The 20,763-nt window shown below is 43.5% G+C and overlaps 2 protein-coding genes across 2 annotated transcripts in view; one reads left to right on the top strand and one right to left on the bottom strand.

Moving 5' to 3' along the window:
- Positions 1 to 66: 66 nt before the first annotated feature.
- Positions 67 to 10,204, bottom strand: g6fl (g6f-like; the record flags this gene model as incomplete). Its single annotated transcript, XM_079227267.1, has 11 exons — positions 67 to 406; positions 749 to 795; positions 1,169 to 1,195; positions 1,475 to 1,548; positions 1,831 to 1,956; positions 4,614 to 4,895; positions 7,395 to 7,727; positions 8,057 to 8,092; positions 8,401 to 8,664; positions 9,241 to 9,567; positions 10,132 to 10,204. 11 exons carry the CDS (start codon positions 10,202 to 10,204, stop codon positions 400 to 402), a joined length of 1,596 nt encoding a protein of 531 aa, XP_079083393.1. The 3' UTR covers positions 67 to 399.
- A 3,005-nt stretch (positions 10,205 to 13,209) lies between these two features.
- Positions 13,210 to 20,763, top strand: part of LOC306744428 (poliovirus receptor) — a gene marked incomplete at both ends in the record, with an annotated part of 38,635 nt that continues 31,081 nt past the window's right edge. Inside the window, one exon of the mRNA XM_079227060.1 lies at positions 13,210 to 13,294. Coding sequence (XP_079083186.1) covers positions 13,210 to 13,294 — 85 coding nt within the window. The remainder of the gene's footprint in view (positions 13,295 to 20,763) is intronic.

Below are 20,763 nucleotides of genomic sequence, written 5' to 3'. Positions count from 1 at the left end.
GATGTTTATTTATTAATGCCTATACTTAAATACAGATATCCATAGAAATACAAGACAACTGGTTCAATAACAAATGCTCAAATAAGAAAGAATATAACATGAACTTCCACACATTTGGGACACAATTGAAATCTTTCCCCATTTTTCTCCATGTGCAACTAGACATCAAAGCAAATCAGTAATGAAATACTGATAAAGAGCAATACTTTAAAGTACAAGAAAACAAATCCAAGGAATTGAGTTGCATTTCCCTGAAGCACTGAAGTTTTTCTTCAAATCCCAACTCTGACACTCAGTTGTTACTTTTGTTTATAAAAGCCTTCTGCTGCAACTGGGAACTGAGCGGATGTGACAGCTGGATGAGGATGAGATGTGGGTAGGTGATCAGCTCTGACACTGTTAGTATCTGAAAACAGAGCACAAAGACAATTTTGCGCAACAATCTCTCGTCCCCCAGTCTCTTTTATTCTTCCTTAAACACAAACACAGACAGCCCACGCAACAACAACACACAGGGGCAAAGGAGCTGCCTGTCAGAGCTTGGCGTGATATTATGCCACAGTGTCAGAGTAATGTTCAGGCCAGCGTGATTGGAGAGTGCGAGAGGAATGTGAGGGGCAGATGAGTGACCACACACACACACACACACACACACACACACACACACACACACACACACACACACACACACACACACACACACACACACACACACACACACACAGGTGATGCAAGGCTTTTTGCTTACTGCTCCAGTTCCTTATAGACATCATCCTCTCCTCTTGGCTTCAAATCCTGGCATGAAGAAGAAAAGGGGGAAGGGAGGCAGGGATTGTGTGAGTGAAGAGGAGGAGAAAGAGAGACAGACTCATGGTTCTGGGGCCAGATTTATGTCCCTCTGTGCCCTGTGTAATGAGATTGATTCGTTAATACTACTAATGTAAAAGTGACAGTTGATAGACAATGAGTTTATCTGAGAGAGAGCTGACAGATCGGAGGAGAGGACTGCAACTGTGAGGGAAGACATATCTGCTGACAGCTTAGGGAAGAAGCTATAGAGAGAGTGAGAGTCTGTATGCATTGGTAGATGTGTTTGCCACAACTCCTCACAAACACTCCTCACACCGCACCTTTGTGTGTGCGCGCAAGGGATGACACAATAACTCACCATGTAGACTGAGCCCTGGGGAGGAGCCTGTTGGGAAGGGAGGAGAGTGAAGAAAACAGGTTTAATGAACAACAAGTGACAAAGAGGGAGGGATAATGAAAATCAGAGGAAAAAACGAGACTGAGGAGGAAAGCAAAAAAATAATAATGCACAACAGAAACAAGACAGGAAAGAGGAGGGATGGGTGAGAGAAACCAAAAAAGAGAAAAGAGAAAGAGCGTTTAATACCAGAGGGAAGGAGTGGGAGAGGGTAAGATGAGGAGGGAAATTCATCATTTAGTTATTGAAAATGTCTGAATGCATCACCTGTCTGATATCCTCAATATTCTCGTAGATGTTCTCTGCTTCACCCGAGTGGACAGACAGAGACTGCTCAACACCTGAGTACACAGAGATAGTTACAAATATAGCACACACACACACACACACACACACACACACACACACACACACACACACACACACACACACACACACACACACTCACACACTCACACACACACACACACTCAAACACACACAAACACACGGGAGATTCATTACAACAACTCCAAAAGGATGTCATGGCCCACATCACTCAGTGGCTGCCGACAGGGGCCAAAGATGGACGGAACATAGAAAGCTGTCAAGAAAAAAAAAAAAAAAAACGCCGGAAGACTCACCGTGATCAGAAGTGTGTTTCTGTCTCCATAGCAACACACAGACAGCTGCAGCAACCAGGGGCACCAGGAGTAATAAAGCAGAGAGAGAAGGGAGCAGGGAGGGGGTGGTCACACTGACACCCTCGACTAAAAGAGAGGAGAGAAAAGTGAGAGCCATGAATGCTTCCAAGAACAGTATTATAAAACTTGTCGAGCTAAGAGTGTGCGTGGTTAAATGACAGCGAGATAAGTTGTTGCTGTTTGTTCTCCAGTTTGCTCTTTTGTTCTAAGTCAAGAGTGGGCAACCTTTTCCTTTACGTGATCACTTCAAGCTATGGATTTAAAGACATGTTGCGGTTGAGATTTCTCAAACATGCATTTCCATCATGCTGCTGTCAGTCAGTCACAGAAACTTGTAGAAGAAGCACCAGTATCAAAGAGACAAGATGCTGCCACTTCCATCAGAGTAGTTTGATTTGACATTATTCCCTATATCATTATCTCAACATGTATGTAGTCATTCATGTAGTATAGGTAAAGCCAGGAGAGGTTTGCCTGCATGTGCACACTCTCTTGACACTTGATTCTAGCAACAAACTGCCTCCAAGCATACTGACAAATAATGTAAACAGTCTTTCAGCTGAATAGAAGGCGTAGGCGTGATTATCCCAAACATTACATAAGTACCAGTCCAATTCTGTTGAAAGAGCTCACGCTTGCCATCTAACTTGTCAGATTTGTTCACATGATGAAGATGACATCAGTGTTGCAAAATTCAGCCACAGGGCGACATGAGAAGCAAGAGCGAGGCACTCGTTTCCCCAGACCGCTGTAATTTAGGGTATGTGTTGGTCTGCTCCCTGATCTGTAACACATCTCTGGATGACAAAAGAGAAGCCTAATGGACAGGGAAGTTACAGCAGAACACCCAAAACGTTTGAGAGAATCGTCATCCTTTTCTAAACCATTCATAAAGTGTTTGTCTGCAGTATTTGTGGTTATCTGATGGACAGAAACCTGGCAGAAGTAAAGTCCTCTCAGACATCTCATCCTATTTTGTTTGTTAAAGGATTGGCCCACAGGCTTCACCTTGGTCCCGGTGTCACAGCTTTTAGCCGGCATCAATCTTTATGTGCTGTGTGAGGTGTAATTGATTGGTGAGTGTGTGTAGAGGTTGCTAATGGAATACTCCAGTGAGCGCTGACCCCAAGACTGACCTGCTCTGTTCTCCATGCCAGCTTTAACGTATGAATTATGGTAATTGAGTGCAGTGAAGTGCGGCATTAACGCTCCCATTTTCTCACTAGCACATCTCTCCTTTCGCTCTTCCTGTCCGTCTCTACACTTTTCTTTTTCTAACTTCCTCAATCTCACCTTTTCTTTTCCTCTTTTGCCCTTCCTCGTCTATTTCATCTCAAATGAAGTAGCGCGACGAATTATATTTGTGCGATTGTAGAGGAGGGTGGCTGATAGAAGGCAGACCAAAGAACTGCTTGAATGCTTTGCAAATGATGGGCCACCTCAGGATAGCAAATGATTGCAGAACATGTCTGACATTTGAAGTATCTTATGTGCTTCAGAGCACAGTGATTGCTTCAATTTTGCATTTTCTGAACTATGCCACCAGTGAAACACATTTTTATTTTCTACAACCGTCACTAACCTTTTAGATGTGTCTTACGCACATAAGATATCCCCAAATTATATATATCTCAGTCAGTGTTGAGTATTTATTTTTTTCCCAGTAAACCTAAACGTTGTTTCAGTTTGTTGTGAGAGCCAACAATGTGCACAACTTTCTGGAGGCCTTCTTGCTAACCAAAACAACTATTTATAAACTTTTAACTGGCACTGCTTAGTGTCATACTATTCATTATTAACCAAGAACTACAGCTATCTGGCACTATTGCAGCCTTTCACTTTTCAACTGTGGATATGTAGGTCATCCAACAATACTCTGATTTGAACTCGTCACTTTTCTCAGGTGGAATTCTTCGTTACACCGGACAAATTCCACATTATATATATTTTTTCGATCCTGCCTTAAAAAAAAGAAATCAGGTAAAATCATGCTGTCTCTTTTCTCTCTCCTACGTCATCACCTTCTCTCTCTTTCCTCCATTACCATTACTCTTATAGCCGTACCATCAGCGTGCATCATGATGAGCTCTGGGCCCCTCAACCCAAAGTGATGCATTGGGGTAACGGGGAGTGAATTCATCTCTGCTAAGGGATCTATTCAACTGTCACATCCTCCTGTGCTCCCCCACAGCCACCAATACAATAAGTCTGAATAATTTAGTTTTTGTGGGGAGAGATGTCCTCAGGTCTTGTCTTCTTGTAGTCGCATATAAACTGGTGAGTGTGATGAGAAAAAAACAATATACTTTAAGTTTTATGGTGGGGGCTGAGCAGAGTATTAAAACAATGGTGGATTTTTATGAAAAATGGGTACGTAAAGTTATTCCTGCTGGATATTATCTGCAAATCACAATGTCACAGAAGTTTTGACCTGTGACCTTTTTAACCACATAAAGAAAGCGTAACATATGGTATCCGTCAGGAGCTTTTTTCTTCATAAACCGTGGGCTCTCTGGCAGATGGATTGACCTGAAGTTGGCTTGAATGCGCCGCAGAACGCTTCACGGAGCACATATCCGAGAATCTTCCACATTCATGGTTCATTAGCTCCACTGAGATGACAGGAAGTCTGCCAAGACTCCTGTGCTAGTAAAATAATATAGTGTTGATGAAGAAAATCTGAAAACAGACCATTCTTTGTTATACCATACCATCCCTCCCACGTTCATGGGGCAGTGTGACAGCTTGCGCTGCCCAGACAGTCTGCCCATTATCCAGCTGTAGGGTGCAGGTGTAGTCCCCGGCTGTGTCTGAGGTGATGGGTAGGGCCAAAATGGTGGTGATCCTGCCAGGGATTTTGCTCGACGAGTCCAGCCGACGACTCTCATTCTGGTATTTCCAACCGGCTCTGTGGACCTGGGACAGCTCTGAATACAGGCACTCCAATTCCAGGCACTCCAATTCCAGTTTTGAGGAGGAACGACAGGTTTTAACTGTGGCTTTAGCTGTGATGCAGAGAGGCGAGGGGGAGGGGAGAAGAGTGTAGGAGGATAAGGGGGTGAACGTTACAGAGGCATGGAAGAAATGAAAATAAATCGAAGAAAGGATGAGTAAGTAAAGGAGGGAAGAGGAGGGAGCGAGGCAGGATGAGAAAGTGAGTTAAAGGGTAGTGTGTGAATATAGAAAAGGCCATGGACAGAAAGAGAGTAATGGGGTAAAGGGAAAGTGATATGAAAAACAAAGAACAATTCAGAGAGGGGTAAAAATAATATATATTCATTAATGTGATTTGCTGCTAATGCATTGGTTGACTGTGACTGATGCTTAGTGTCTTGTCAAACTGAAATGAGGATCCATCTGGGTGTAATCAAGCTTCACAGACCCCCCCTCCCCCCCACACACACACATAAAAACACACACATTTCAACCTTGATTAGTGTGATCAGTGTGGGCCACATACAGCCTTGGTGGGAGGGCTGCAGGTATAATCATACATAATGATACTTATAATGAGGTGGGGTAAAAATATATGCATCACATGATTGGTCCGTGGGTGGATGTGTATGTGTATATGAGGGATGCAGATGTGTGAAGCAGTGTGACAATGACAGTGACGGATCGGCTGGTCACGTCTGGGCGGCTGTGATGGATGCCAGTGAGACTGTGATTAGTAAAGTCTTCCAAGGCTGCCATGACAGGCCTTTGGATGTGTGTGTGTGTGTGTGTGTGTGTGTGTGTGTGTGTGTGTGTGTGTGTGTGTGTGAGGTTTTGCATATGTGGGTGCAAATGTATCCTGCATGTTTTTGAAAAGGGTGAAAGAAACCTCCTTCAGTCGCTCTCATGAAAATCAACAGGTGTTCTGCTCAATTTTTTATCTTATTTAAATTTTTCGGGCAAATATAACTTTTCATGAGCAATATTGTAAATGTATTAATTTAATGATGTGACATTATATCCATGACTATGGGACATTTTCTTTGCACTCCTTCCACAGCACAATACACTGGTAGCTGGTGAGAATTCTGAATCTTTCTTAAGGACACATCAGCAGAGCTTCGGCTTCTAGAAACATTGCTCCTTTGACTATATCCATATTATCCTTGGCAATTATTTTCTTGTAAGCTGTTCAGATTTAAGGAGTTATTTGCCTCTCTTGTCTAAATGTGCATTAAGTATGGAGTTGGAATCAGAAGGCGATAAAGACTGGAAACAAGGGGAAACAGCTCGCCTGGTACGGCCCAATGTCTAATACTCACTAATCAAGTCTCATTTGTTTAATCCATACACAAACAACAATGTAAAAAGACATGTTGTGGCTAAGTGCAGTTATGTGTGATAGGAGGAGACGGTGACGTCCCAGAGTCTTGTCGTCACAGTGAGGTTGCCAGGCAACCAGCGGCGATGCAGGATACCAGGTTTCTGCAACTTTCAGAAACCGACAATTTTGTGATTAGCTTGCTGTGTTGAGCTGGGAGAGGTGCCAGGGCATGAACTTTGCTCTCCATGACTTTTTTTTGGCACAACTATATCTTTCTTTCACTTTTCATGTGAACAACAGAGTTCAACACTGTGAATGCCCCATAATCTACCCTCCTCCCCCCTCTATGACAACCATTTTGAACAACTGTAAACACTTTGGATTTCCAACATGGCCGAATAACATGTCGTAGGAACAAATCCACATAACCCGACACTTATACTAAACTAAGCAAATAGGCCCCTGGGTCCAGCTCCACCATGAGAGTGCTATCAGTCTGTCATGTCCTGCTCTGCTCAAGTTGCTCCCCGGGCGCTTCACAACACTGCCCCTAATGCTTAGGATGGGTTAAATGCAAAGGTTAAATTTCATGTTCACGCCATGTTCACTTCCTGCCTGCTATGATTGTCTGGCCTGCCCTAATTAGTTTCACCTGTCCCTTGTTAGTCCTACACTCAGACCTCCTGCTCACCTGTTCCTACTTCCCCATTAGTCTCTCGCTATTTATACCAGCCCTGTGCCATTTGTTAGCTCGTCTTTTGTAGCTGCACAGAGTTGTGCTTGTTTTACCTGCATGCTGTGATGCCTTTAGATAAACTACAGATAAACTACAGATAAATAACAAGATTGTTGGGGGGGGGGTAAATGCGGAGGCAGTGAGAAGTCACTGAGTATGAATAATGTGTGAGTAATGCGTTATGGCTGAATTGAACACCTATGGAATATTTCATCATATAAACACCAAATGGCGAAATATCTTTTGTAAGAATAAGGTTCAATACCCCAGCAGAGTTTAAAAAACTTGGGATCTCCTGATAGTAATTTGTCACCCATCAGTTTACTTGTCTCTTTTGTGACAGCTACTTTGCATAACAGCCTCCACAAATGACATTTTAAACAGGACAAATACACAAGGATATTAGAAAAGTGACACCACTTGTCTCATAAATCCATTCCCGCCCCTTGTTTTATCCCTCCTACACCACCCCCTCCATGTCTTTCTCCCCCTCCTGACCCCGATTTGTACCCGTCAGCACGCTGAGCATGGTCCTGCGGCTGAAGGTGATGCCATTGAGGAATACTTCACAGATGTAGAGGCCGCCATCTTTTAACTCGGGGATGAGTAGAAAGGAGAAGCTTCCGGCCTCTGCGTTGTAGGGAGGGCCTGCGAGCTGGAGTCTCTTGCTGTGATTAGTGAAAAAGGTGGAACCCCCCCAGCTGTCGTTTTGGTACACCAGTTTCATATCACGGTGCCTCCTGTCTGGAGGTCGCCAGAGCAGCCGGACGTAGTCCCCCTGGATACCAGGACAGGTCAGGGGAAACGGTGTCTGAGCCTGAGTGGCCGTGGAGATCTCTCTCTCTGCAGGAAAGGAGGAAAGTGGAAACACAAGAGAAACCATAGTGATGAAACAGATGAGACGGTGAGGAAGACGGAGTAGAGATGAATATGAAGACACAATAGCGCATGAAAACATATAGAAAGAGAATTGAGGATAAAAAGAAAATAAAGACAGAGAGAGTAAACAGAATAGTAAGAGAGTAGGGAAATGGAGATAAGGGAAAAATCCTACAACAATAGGGATTATATGCTGAGAGTTACTTCTTCAGTTGGTTTTGCATTCTGCTCTGCCTGCTTATCAAGCTGCTGACACAGGACTTTCAGACTGCTTGTGTTACAAAGTCACTCACCATATGTTATATTGGTGAATGAGGCCACATTGTAAGCTGTGGAGAGAAGAGAAGCGAGAAGGGATGGGCAAAAAGCATATAATGAATAATACATAAATGTAGCAACTATAATATTCACAGGAGGACTGGCTGAATTTTAGTCAAGATCTACAGTAGACTTTTGAAACTTGAAACTGGTCTAAAGTAAATATTTTGAAGAACTGTATAGCTACAGGATACTTAAATAAATAATGCTGCTGCTGGAGTTTCTAGCACTGGTGCCCACTCATACGTCAACAAAAGCAACAATAAAAGTATTCAATTCCTCAATGCTTTTGCTTTTCTCACTGTAAAATCGGTCTCACCATCAACAGTCACGTTCACATTGAACGGGAAAAGAGTGTTGCTGCTGTTACCCCATGGGTGCACCATACAAACATAGGCCCCGCCGTCCCTGTTCTGGACCTGTGGCAGTTTGGCCACTGTGTCTGTATTTGTTTTCTTGCTCTTCATGTAAATGCCGCCAGGTGCTACCCAGGTTATCTTGGTGACGGCATAGCCAGGATTAACACTGGCAGCCAGCCGCACGGTGCTTAGCTGAGGGATGGGTGCAGCGGGGACAACAGTAACTGAAGATCAGGGAGGACACAAGAAATCAGGAGGGGAATAATTAGTGGATTGTTATCAGTAATGAAAAAACACCGTAACAGCATTTTATTGCTGCATCTGTTCATGAAATTTGGTTGAAAAGTATCAATCTGCAGAGTAATTAAGCCGTAAGGAAAAGTACAATATTATTTTCTGAAATGTAGTAGAGTAGAAGTAAACAGCATAACATATGAATACTAGGAACCTCAAAATTGTACTACTGCTGCACTTCTTGAGTGCGGAAAATGTAAATTGAGTATTGCAAAGGTCATTTTTGGTATAGGTTCTCCTTAACTTGGCAATCAACCAAATAATGACTTATGTAACATTTCATAAAAGCGTATATGTCAAGAGGCCTAAGAGTTTAAAGACTGTAAAAGCAAAAATAATAATAAGTACATTTACATCAGTAAAATATAAAACAACATCAAAAGAATGTGAATAAATATGTTGATAGCAGAGAGATATTATTCTTCACTTGTTTGCTGTACAATCTAAAAAAGCATACATTCCCAGCAGGTGGTGTTGAAAATCTCACTTGTAACCTGATGATTTACCTGTTAAAATGGCTAAGAGGATAATCTTCTCCCTTAATTTCCTCTCTTGTTGCTTTATCAAGCATGAGTAGAGACCGCTGTCCTCCTTTCTGGGAACAAGGAACAAGGAGAAAACCCCGGTGTCTTGAAAGTTAGGGTCAGTCAATCGCATGGATGCCGTTGAAGCACCACCAGAGAACTTGTTACTTTCGCTGGCTGAGAGAACCAGTTTCCATTCATCCAGTGACTTCACCATCCAGTTAATGGCAACGGCACCCCCCACTGTTGTATCAGTGCAGACCAAAGTGGTAGGCATGCCCTCTCTCGCCACCATAACATCTTCCCAGTCTGAGGGAGTTAGGATAAAAAGTTAGTGAACGTGCAGAATGTGAGGGCCTTCTGAAAAGAGTTATTGACCCTTTTAATTATTCCTCCTGTCGAAACTGGCTGCAAAGACTCTTCAAGCCGTTTCAATATAAGTGAAGTGGGATACGCGTTTTGCTGAAGCTAATATGAGGCTTTAGCAGTCAGAGTGCAGGTCTAGTGAGTATCTTCCAAAGTTAGTGTTTTTAGGACCAAATGTCATCTTTTTTGTTTCCCTGCAGCTTTTCTTTGCATAGATGCAGCAGAAGGATCGAAAAACAAAAAGAGAGAACTTTGTACATAAAATGACTAACTTTGGAAAATTAACACTTGATCAAACTGACTAACTTTATCTGACGCATCTATATTCGCTTCAAATGCATTTAATGTAAACATTGTTGAACAGTACTGCGGATTTTGTCAGTGAAATCCTTTTAGTAACGATATCTCTTTGCAGCTAGTATGGGTATTGAAAAAGCAACATGAGCTGGGAAATGTAGACTCCCTTCCCAGATCAATAATTTCTAATCATATTTAATTATTACATACCTGTGATGCCAGAGTGAGACGAATATACCTCAAAGGTAGAAACAAGAATAATGGTGAGAAAACCAGACTCCATCACACAGTGAAAGATAAGGAAAAGAAACACTCTCACTGTACCGGCTGCCTCTTCAAAACTGTGACCTTTCTAAGTATGCTTCAAGAATTGTTCACTTTACTGCGCTGTTACATGGTGTCCCTGACTGACATGTTAACACATTGGCTGCGCATCTCTCAGCCCAACAGGATGTGGCCAACACTGGGACAATCAACAGGAAAAGACTGTCATTTTTGCCATCGCGTGTATGTGTTTGAGGCTGATAAACCACATGTACTATTAGAATGAACCCACACCACAATGTACACCACAATATAGGCCTACAATGTTTTACAACACTTCAGAGCTGAACGTCTGAGGAATTAGTTACAGAACTTCTGACCTCAACATCCAGTTTGACAAAATGAACGAGCTTGTACTGGTGTGTATCACAATGAGAGTGTGAAACAGAAAAAACGATAAGAATAGCAGAAAGCGAGGGATTGAGGGAGATGAAAAAGCGAGAAATAAAGAGTTTGGGTTAGTGTGGGTGCACAGCAACCTCTAGGCTACATGTCTTTACATCCCATAAATGTCTTTAATTAAGCTAAAGGTATTATCAGCTCCTCTGAGCACTATTACAGATTTTTCCATAATTACCATTGGATGAATGGGGGCGGTGAAGAGAGATAGTGAAAGAGAGGGAAATAGAGAGCGTGCAGATATGTATTGTGGGTGTCTAATGACAAGGAAAGAGAGATAAAATGGGAGTGCAGCTAGTGGGGAGACATGTGGAGAGAGAGAGAGAGAGAGAGAGAGAGAGAGAGAGAGAGAGAGAGAGAGAGAGAGGTGCTCAGACAGAATGAGAAAACCCAGGGAGAAGAGCAGTGTGTTGCAAGGGAACAGAGACTGTGTGACTTCAAAGAAGCCTGTGGCTGCTGACACAGAGCACTCTGATCCTGTGGCCCCTCCTCTATGGGTAAATAATCACCATAAGCCTTGGCTCCGTCTAATGAATCCACTGCCAATGAGCTAATATCTGTTAACTATGCGCTTCATTATCACTGCCACAGACCCCCGGAGAGCACAAGGATGGAGGGCAGGATGAATAGTACCAAGGAGTGAAGGACGAGTGGACAAAGGAAATCGAATGACACGGACAAAGGGAGGGCGAGAAAGAGAGGGGGAATGATGAGGAAGAAGAGGAAAGTGAAGTGCAAACGAAGGGAAGATGGCGAGAAAAAAAAAAAAGGTGATGCACTGTATAAGTAAAGTAGGTGGTAGCTGGAAAGGTGTGAAGGTCGATTTGGTATGGGTATAAAAAATGGATGAGTATGGGATGGAAAAGGAATGAAATCCTCCATTTGGTGGCTGTTTTCCATAAAGCTCCTTATTCTACCATGAATGCATATGATATAGTGGCAGCAACAGTCGTACGGGTTGTACCAGCACACTTTCTCTGACTGAGCTCGTGCTTAAACTTTCAGCAACAGGGCCAAAAGATGGCTGCAAAATTAAAATATGGCTATGCAAAGTACCGTTGGCATTTAAAACCCGCAGCTGTTTTCTTTGCAAGGCAGATGCTTTCACAGTTCTGTGGATTTACAGTGGGCAAGGAGTGCAAAAGAAAATCAAACCCCTCCTGTCTCTTTGAAGACATACATCTCCAAAAGATGAATATATCTCAACTGTTAATTTGTTTTTCTTTCCTGGTGTGCAGAACATTGATCATTATCAGCATCTTCGGAAATACAGGCTGAAAAATAAGAGGGTGACACTAGAGGGGAATCTGGAAATGAAACGGAACAGAAGGAACCAAGCAGCATGATTTAAACTGTGGGACTTATGGAGATGTAATTACATTGGCTGTAAAACACTTGGGTATAGGGATTAGACCTAAACCAGATAATGCCTTCGTTATGCTAGTATGCACCCTGCCTCAGAGGAAAATAGGGCAAAAATGAATTGGAAGTTATTCTGTTGAAGGAGGAAAAAATCTCATCAACAGTCTGTAAATAGATACACGAGAAGCTGTTTCCTCTTGATTTGATTTTGCTGACTGCCACTGGATTTGTATTTTGGCGTTCATTAATGGATGTTTATTGATTTTGGCATCTGCTGTGCTGGAGTTTGTGAGCTCATCTCAATTGTATTTGTGCAGAAACATACAGCAGAGGGCGTAAGAATCATCTGTTTCCTCGTCGGCCTACCTCACTACTACATCGAAACGGTCTGACTCTACTACATTGTGGAGTAACTTTACAAAGATGCTGAAAGATGCTTTTCTGTAGATACTATTTGCATTGATAGCTGATTAATTAATTAATTAATTGTATGCATTCAGAGCAATCGATCAAGATTACGTTGAGGCAATATTGAGTGCGAACGTAGGTGATATTTCTCAGATGTTGGGAGCTTGAAAAAAACATGGCCATATAGGAATATTCCTGGAGATAAATCACGTTTTTGGGATCATGTCCCTGCATGGCGGAACTCAACGCACAATCCGCTGCGGACTTTAGATGCTATCTAAGTAAGCAAGTTTTGTTTTCACAGGAAAACTGCTTTTGGCGATTTCAACAAGTTGTTCCCAGAGTCACCCTCCTGCCGTCGCTGGTCCTAATTGGTTTTCGGGCTGCAGAGATCTGTGACGCCTCTCCGCCTGATGACATCACCCAGTCAGTCACACACAGTCGGACAGTCGCGCGCTCGGAGGAACTAGTTGTTGCAGTCGAGAGAGCGCGACAGCACTTCATTACGTTCAGAGCACCAGCTGCGGGAAATATTCACCTGTGCGCTGGAAGACAGACATACACAAGGATTGTCATTAATTCCAGCAGACTCCGTCTTAAAGGCGCAGCGAGGGGCATTTGAAACAAGAATCTCTGTCGGACTCCTGGTCTGTCCTGAAGACAAACAAGTTTATTTTTTGCCTTTTTTTTCACAAAATCTGACCCGCATCTGAAGGTTTCGATTTTTTTTTTATTTTATACAATTCTTCCAAAGAAACTGCGTGCCTGGTTTCATTAAGGAGACCGTAATCGACCATGGCGAGACGTGACGCCCGAAATTGGCACGGCTGCTCCAAAATGATCGGACTGCTCTTGTTCGCGTCGATACTTATTGAACACGGTAAGAAATTAACACTTATACATATATAACAAAAAACAACTTAATATAGTGTCCAACTGGTTGTGAGCGGCGTACTGTCCTCCGTTTCTTCTCAGAGCTTTAACAATTCAAGAGGAGATACATTTACATTACATTTAAACCTGACTACCTGTCAGGGCGGTGACAGGAGCGGCACATTCGGCAGGTGATTTCCTCACTCGCTGTACTGGCGAGTTTTCCAGCATTTCAACACCTAAAATGTCTCAAGAATTTTGACTCAGTCACCTGACATGAGAGTTGAGAACAACTACCGCTTTCTTTTCCTCATTCTTCAGTCATGAACCCTGTGTATCGATCTTTGACCCGAGTTTCGGTCGGTGACTCACCGCCATGTTTGGTTTCCTAAGGTGTGGCTCTGTGGAGCAGCAAGGTGTTTTTCCCAGGTGCCCGCCGGCCTCTGTAATAGAGTTGCGTCCTTGCTTTAACTGAGTCACTGTTCCAGTCTGTCCTTGGTACTCTTTTCCTCTAAAACCACCCTTCTGCTCCTCTTCTCCCCACTGTCCGCACATAGTCTTCTATTATTTACACTTCAGTGGAGAAAGATGATGCTGGAAACGACTCTTAATGTACACGGAGAGTAACGGACTTGGAACTCAATCCTTTGCACTGATATCGTGCTTATCCTACGCTCTGTCTTTTTTTTTTTTAAACTCCCAGTGGAGTTTTTATTGTAAATTAGGTGGTGTTTACGTCTAACGAGGTTAAAGGCCACCGTGCGTCCCTGACAACCTGTTTTTAAAACCGGTAAATAATTCAAGTCTTTTCCACTCCACTCGAGCCTACACTGGGTGTAGCCTACAGGTACTATACTGCCACAGTGAGTGGTAGGCCCACACACACAAGAGAAAATATCTCTGGCATGCAGCAGTTCGCCATTAACATATGAATGCGTGTGGCATGAAACCGGTTCAACATTTTCCCCCCTTCTTTGCTGGGCCAGCTATTTGTTTTGTGCAGTAATTGGGGCAAGAATGTAGGACTAGATCTAACGCTCTGCCACAGTATACATTTGCAGTAGTGTACAGTAATGTAGTTGATTGTGGGTTTGCTTTAATCACGACTCATAAGCATAGTCACTCTTGGCTTATTCATGCAGTGGACTTTTTTTGTCCAATTTCATTTTACTGAACATGAAGTGCTCTTAGGGGAGGGAGAAACGTGGGGGGGAGCAAAACAAAAGGTTTTACATATTTATGAGCGAGTGGGGAAAAAATGCAAGGCATAACCAGTACAAGCTTTTAGATTACATTTAAGTCATCTTTTCAGAGTGAACCTCTGACCCCCTTTTGGGAAATAGTGAAGATATGCAACTTGAGCTGCAACTGTGAAGCCGGAACTTTTCCCTTGTCTACTTTGCATTTTGTGTTTCCCACTTCCTCTCAAGCTTTGACAGCAACCACTTCTATCCACCTTCCATTCTGCGTCTGAGAAGTTGATTTAATTCCCTGCAAAGTTTCCACTTTAATATGGCCTAGCTTTAATGCTAAAAAAAACCCTCCTTATTGAGGTTGATGGGTTTTTAATTAAGGGAAGCCTCTGTAGTTACACATATATGTACAGAACTTAATAGAAGCTGGCTGATGGGGGTCCAGTTTAAGCTCAGAAATTACACCATAATACCACCCCCACCCCCAGTCAAGGTTGTGAGGGACCACGGATGGGGGTCAAACGCTTGGCCCATTACCATGGAGATGTTTTTATTTGAAGAGGGGTGGGCTTATATGTTTGTGTGTGTGTTATGGGGGGGGGGCGGGGCTATGGCAGCATTGTCTTTATGGCCGAGTAAGCTGCGTGTGTGCAGGGGGTGGCTGGCTGGCTGGCTGGCTGGCTGCCTGAGAAACTGGTGGGCATGCAGGGTCAGGGCCGGGGGAGGAGGTGGCTGCTTCCTTCTCTGCTCACATAACAATGTTTGTCCTTGTATACCTGAAGTCCTCCAGCAAAGCTAATTCAGATGCAAAGCTACTCTAGATTGCTCTCCTTAGTTTGGAGGAAACAGGTGGCTTTTTGGCAGCTGGCTGCAGTACGCAGGGTTACAGCTGAGTTTCAGGATTGGCTGGACAACTCAACGGGCAGCGTCTGATTAAGACAGGCGACGCCCCACCCGCCACTTGAAAACTCCCTCTCTCCCGCCATTCTTCTTTCCCTCCCCCACCCCTGCCGTCGAGTACATACAAGGGCCTTGTTCTCGTCTCTTTTATTTACATCTATCTTTCATTATTTTCTGTCCTGTGCTTTTGTTTGAGGTATGGTAGTCATTGGTTTATTCAAATGCCCCCCCCTCACTAGTCTCCCAGCCTCTCTTCTGACTGAAGGCCATGCTGTTTATGACAAACGACATGCAGACAGACAGGAAAGTAAACATGTGAGTGCACCCTGGCCTGTCACCATGGCTGTAAGATTTCTTGTCAGCCAGAGCGATATCAACCCTTCTGAAAACTCTTTTTTTTCATACCAATAAATTACATCCCAACATGTTCACAACACCCTGCCCTCCCACAAACACATATGCAATCGGACACACTGAGGTGATGTTTCTTTTGGCAATTCTACTTGTGCAATAGCTCAAACTATTCACTCTAACTATTTCCCTGAACACGGAGAGATTCTTTGAACAGTGTAGTTCTGCCAAGCCAGAGATTATTCATCATTACAACAGAGAGAGATGGAGAGATAGAGAGAAAGCATTACATGTAATCTATTAGGTGGAATTTGATTGATGGATAATGAGTAAAACATTTTTCCATCCAAGTAAAAGAAGGAAAATTCCTTTTGTATGATTAGTTCCAGTGGAACGAGGGGCTTAGGGTTTGGTTTTTGTTTTAATGGCTGGCTCAGTTCGGTCCTATCATTATGTAAATGTCTTGTCCTCGCTCCTTTTGAATTGTTCCTGTAAATGTCGGAAGGATTTTGAAAAGGTCAGGTTTGTGTGTGTGTAAGAAAGTCTTGCCCTGGCGTTCGCTTGTACACACACACTTACTAACAGGCCTTCCTGTTGTTTAAATGACACCTCAATAACCTCCTCCTCCGCCTTAAGAGTGCGTTGATTCAGACATAAAAGTGTGCTTGGATTTTCATCTTAATAGAGAATGAGAGCAATACCAAACAAGTGTGGCAAATGCGGCCCCATTAATTTTAAGTAACTAAATTGTAGATAGGCTGAAGCCAATATTTGTCATTTCACCTAATGACTGAGAGAACTTCTCATTATTACCTGTTATTTTACCAGGTCCAAATTGATTTCAGCTTAGTGGCGATATTTAATGGCCTCTTACCAACATTAAACTACAGATGCATGGAAAGCTTTTAAATAGATGCAATGAAAACATTTTAGTAGCAGGCAATTCAAATTTTTCAAAACTTTTTTTAAGATGAAGCTATATAGATTTAAAATGTTGATCCTCAACATCTTGCAGGGATTTAGATAGAGATATTTTTTCTAAATTAGTTTCAGTGAAATTGCTTTGCTCTATAGGCTTTTTATTCCCAATGACCAGAAACACAAAGGATCCATCAGGTTTATTGTTGACTTGGAAAATATTATTAGACTGGATGGATGGATCAGAAGAGAGGGAGGTCGATGAGCACGAGTTACTGCATCTTGTTGCATTCTAGGATGTGGCATTGGACCACAAACACAACTGAGTACACGCACACATACAGCTGGTGATGAAAAAGGGAAGTAACTGGAGGCTCCACTGTAAGTCAGATGACATTCCAATAATAGGGAGGGTCTGTCACATCGCTGTGTGTGTGCGCGCTAGCATATTCTTTCAGGAAGTCTGTGTGTGTGTGTGTGTATATCAGCCTCATCTGCAACCCTGTTATCTTCCACAGACATCAGATCTGAGGACATGCTTTTTTTTTTTATCGCTCGCTGCTCATTTAACTGACTTTTGATGAGGATGCTTTTCCTCCGACTTGTAAGTAATGATAGTGGCTTTTCCTGGCATATCTTCATGTTAGAAGCCCCCCCCCCCTTTCCCCCTTCGCCTACATGCTGGATGAACAGCAGGCTATGTTGAGGTCACACTGAGAGCCCCCCACGGGGATGTTTGTGTTTGGCTCCCAGGGTTGCCAGACGGCTGGAGTCGCTCCAATCTGATCCAAAGGTAAATGAGCAGAAATCCTCGTCTTTCGAAGGGATGCCAAATGTCATTAATATGACTGGGGGAAGCTGAGGGGTTTCCAAAAAGCACAACTGTGCTGTAGTCGAGGATTTTGTTTGCAGAGGTGTTGGGTTAAACTTCTATATACATCGAAACTGTGTGCATTAGCTCACATGCTGACAGGAGTTCACTGCGAGAGACCATTCCATAATGTAGCCGACTCAAACCACCCACATGTTTATAGATAGTGGAGAGTTTTCAATACTATTTGCCGTGGTAGCATGCCAGCAGCTTATCTTGTATGAAAATGCCATAAGGAATGTGGCTTACTATTTTTCAGTCACACACACATTTCCACGCCATTAGTCAAGATACCTTCTGCCAATTCTGCATTTCCTTATGTCTAACAAACCCCAAATGGAATTTAAGGGGATGCAGGTCAAACCCATTTCAGCTCAGCCGATGTGGAGAATGAGCGGTAATTCCAATTGAAGATCCACTGAAAGGCAGCCAAACTGTTTAAAATAAAATCCCCTTAATTAACCAGACGTGGGAGATTGGCGTCTCTGTGACCTCGCTGTAGTAAAATCACAGAGGAGGAGGAGGAGGAGCCACGAAGGAGGAGCAGGGGGGGGGGGGGTGAGGATGTCGACATTTTCCACACCGCAGCATCTTGGCGAAGGGGATGAAGGAGGATTTCACAAAAATGGGGTGAGGGAGTGAACTAGGGAGGCCAAGAATTATCAGCTCATTTGTAATTCAGTTGCACCTCCCTCCCCTCTTCTTCTCCTCCTCTTTAAAGCACAAGACACATATTTAACAGCCAAAGAGCCCTCCATTGTGGACAGAAAAGGACTCCGTGTGCTAACCGTTCTCTTTTTATTACATTTACCTGACCCGTGCCCTCTCCCTGTCATCTTTCCTCCCTTTTCTTCTGTCTTTGTCACATTCTTTTATTTCAGAAATCCTCTCTATAGTGGACTCGGCAGATCTCTGCAACTAAGCACTGAGGCCCTTGACTGTGTGTGTGTGTGTGTGTGTGTGTGTGTGTGTGTGTGTGTGTGTGTATAATATATATATTATACATACATGCATGCACACGGCAGCTCATTAGCAGTCACCTTAATGTGTCTAAATGCAGTTAGCAAGGTGGAAGGTGGTTTGCGTTATTGATCCAGTATTGAATGGTGGGTGATGCAGTGCCCTTATGTGATATTGAAAACATTTAGGGCTCGCTCGGTCGGCATGACAGCTCCATGAAACATCTCTCTCTCCCCCCCTCCTCTGGTATTCCCTCTCTGTGTCCTCCCTGCCCCCAGTTTGTGAAATATTGAGCCAGTTTTGCATCACTTTAAAAAAAAAATTTTTTTAAACCATTTATTTTATTTCCAGACATTTAGCCTTTTGTTTCTTTTCATAATCATGTGTTACTAGCAACATTGCAGCTGTTTTGTTCCCCTTCTGCACACCTTTGCTCCTCGATTAATACACACAGAGATGTGCTGCATCTTCGTCACATCTGACTTTGACAAGGTCATGTCAAATTCTCACTTATCAGAGGCGGTGGACAGCCTGGCTACAGCAAGAAAATTGAATTTGGTGTGACAGGGTCTTGTCAGGGCTCTGGGAGCTGGATGTAGAGTCATGCTCCCCAAAAACCTTATGCACACCAACTGCTTTCAATTCTGTCCGCTTTTCCCGTGATCCCAGCAGTCTTATCTGAGGAACAGGGTAAAATTACACACTGTAATGAAAAGAAAATGTGGTATTCTTATAGATATAATCTCAGAAATGGGAGTTAAGAAAACGGAACAGACCGAGATAATGCGCAACAGGTTTATTTCTCATGAAAGCCAGTGGCGAGTGTTCTTGTGTTTCAGGAGAAAAGCTGTGTTGCGATCCTTCCACTCTATCTTGCCACTGATATCAGTGCTATCCCTTGCTTCACTTGTTGGTTTAAAAATGTGCCGCCATGCTGATAAACTAGCAGCACAGTCGTCATTGGTCCCCAGAGCCATGCAATGGCAGGAGCATTCAAATCCTCCCCTGAAGCAAACGGCACATTAAGGTCAAATGGAGGCAGCAGGTTTATTCAGTTATCAAGCCTGTGTTTTGTCAACAGGGTGTGCCAGGGTTTGTTTGGTGTGGCTCCTTCGGGACAGCAGGTTCTCCTTCGTTAAAGCCATTTGTCACATTCATGTGTTTAACTGATTGCCTGCTCTCTAGTCGGCCTCTTGCTCTCCTCTGTCACTCTCCCCCTGTCACATTTGTGCCTTTTACTTCCACTCCATCTTGATTCATTCTTCCTCTGCCCTCTGTCTTTCTCTGTTTACGTCTCCTAATGCTCCAAACTTCCTTCTCACTGTAATTTGGTCTGCATAATTGCTCCATCTGCTCAGTAAACTGCTGTCTCTTACTGTATCTCTTTCCCTCCTCTCGTCCTGTTCTTTGCTCTCATTCCCTTCGTTCTTAGTCATCAATCCCTCGTTTCTGCTTCTGTAATTGGAATGTCTGTTGCTTTCCTCTATCCTCTTACTCTCCCTTTCCCTTAATCTCTGTCCCTCTCTTCTCCTCTTCTGCAGCTCGCCTCCTGTCCCACCGTCCAATTCCCCATTTGTCTCCTCCACCTATGTCAGCTCCAGAGTTTCTCTTTAAGCTTATCCAAACTGCCTATGCTACTTTCTCTCTCCTCCTCTCATTTGCTTCCTCTGTCTCACATTCTACTTTCCTCTCATACCTCCCCAACAGCCCCCACCATCCTTACAGACATTTGTATTGCAGGCATCTGTACCTTCCTACCTCCCCTAACGAGGTCTTCTGTTTCTTTTTTCTTCCTCACATCAATCTCTCTCTCTCCCATACACTTTCCCCCCTCTCTTTCTTTCTCTTCTAATGGCCAAGAACTCCTCCCACTCAACCCTGCTGGGCATTTTTTGAAGGTTAAGTTGCTGTGACACTTTTACAGTGTTTCACCCCACCTCACCCCTCCTCCGATTGTCTCACCCTCCTCTCCCTCCCGTCTCCTTCGCCCAGGCTGCGGAACGACACTCGGCACCACCACCTCCTTACACGTGACCGCAGACGCAGAGCACACAGTACATAGCGGACACATGTACACAATTCTCTGGGCTGATTTGATGGTTGAATCACTTGATTACTGTACAGAGGACAGGAAAGGGGAAGTGACAGAACAAAGTCAAGTAAGTGGGTGAGCTAAGCATATGAGAGGTAAAACGGGGAATGGAAACAGATGCAGGATTTTAATTTAATTTCAGTAGAGTTAACCTGTCTTGCAGTGCCGGGATCAAGCTGACGATGTCCACT

This window comes from Taurulus bubalis (genome assembly GCF_910589615.1).
Source record: "Taurulus bubalis genome assembly, chromosome: 12".
Taxonomy (NCBI): Eukaryota; Metazoa; Chordata; class Actinopteri; order Perciformes; family Cottidae; genus Taurulus; species Taurulus bubalis.
This window is presented reverse-complemented; position numbering and strand designations above follow the sequence as displayed.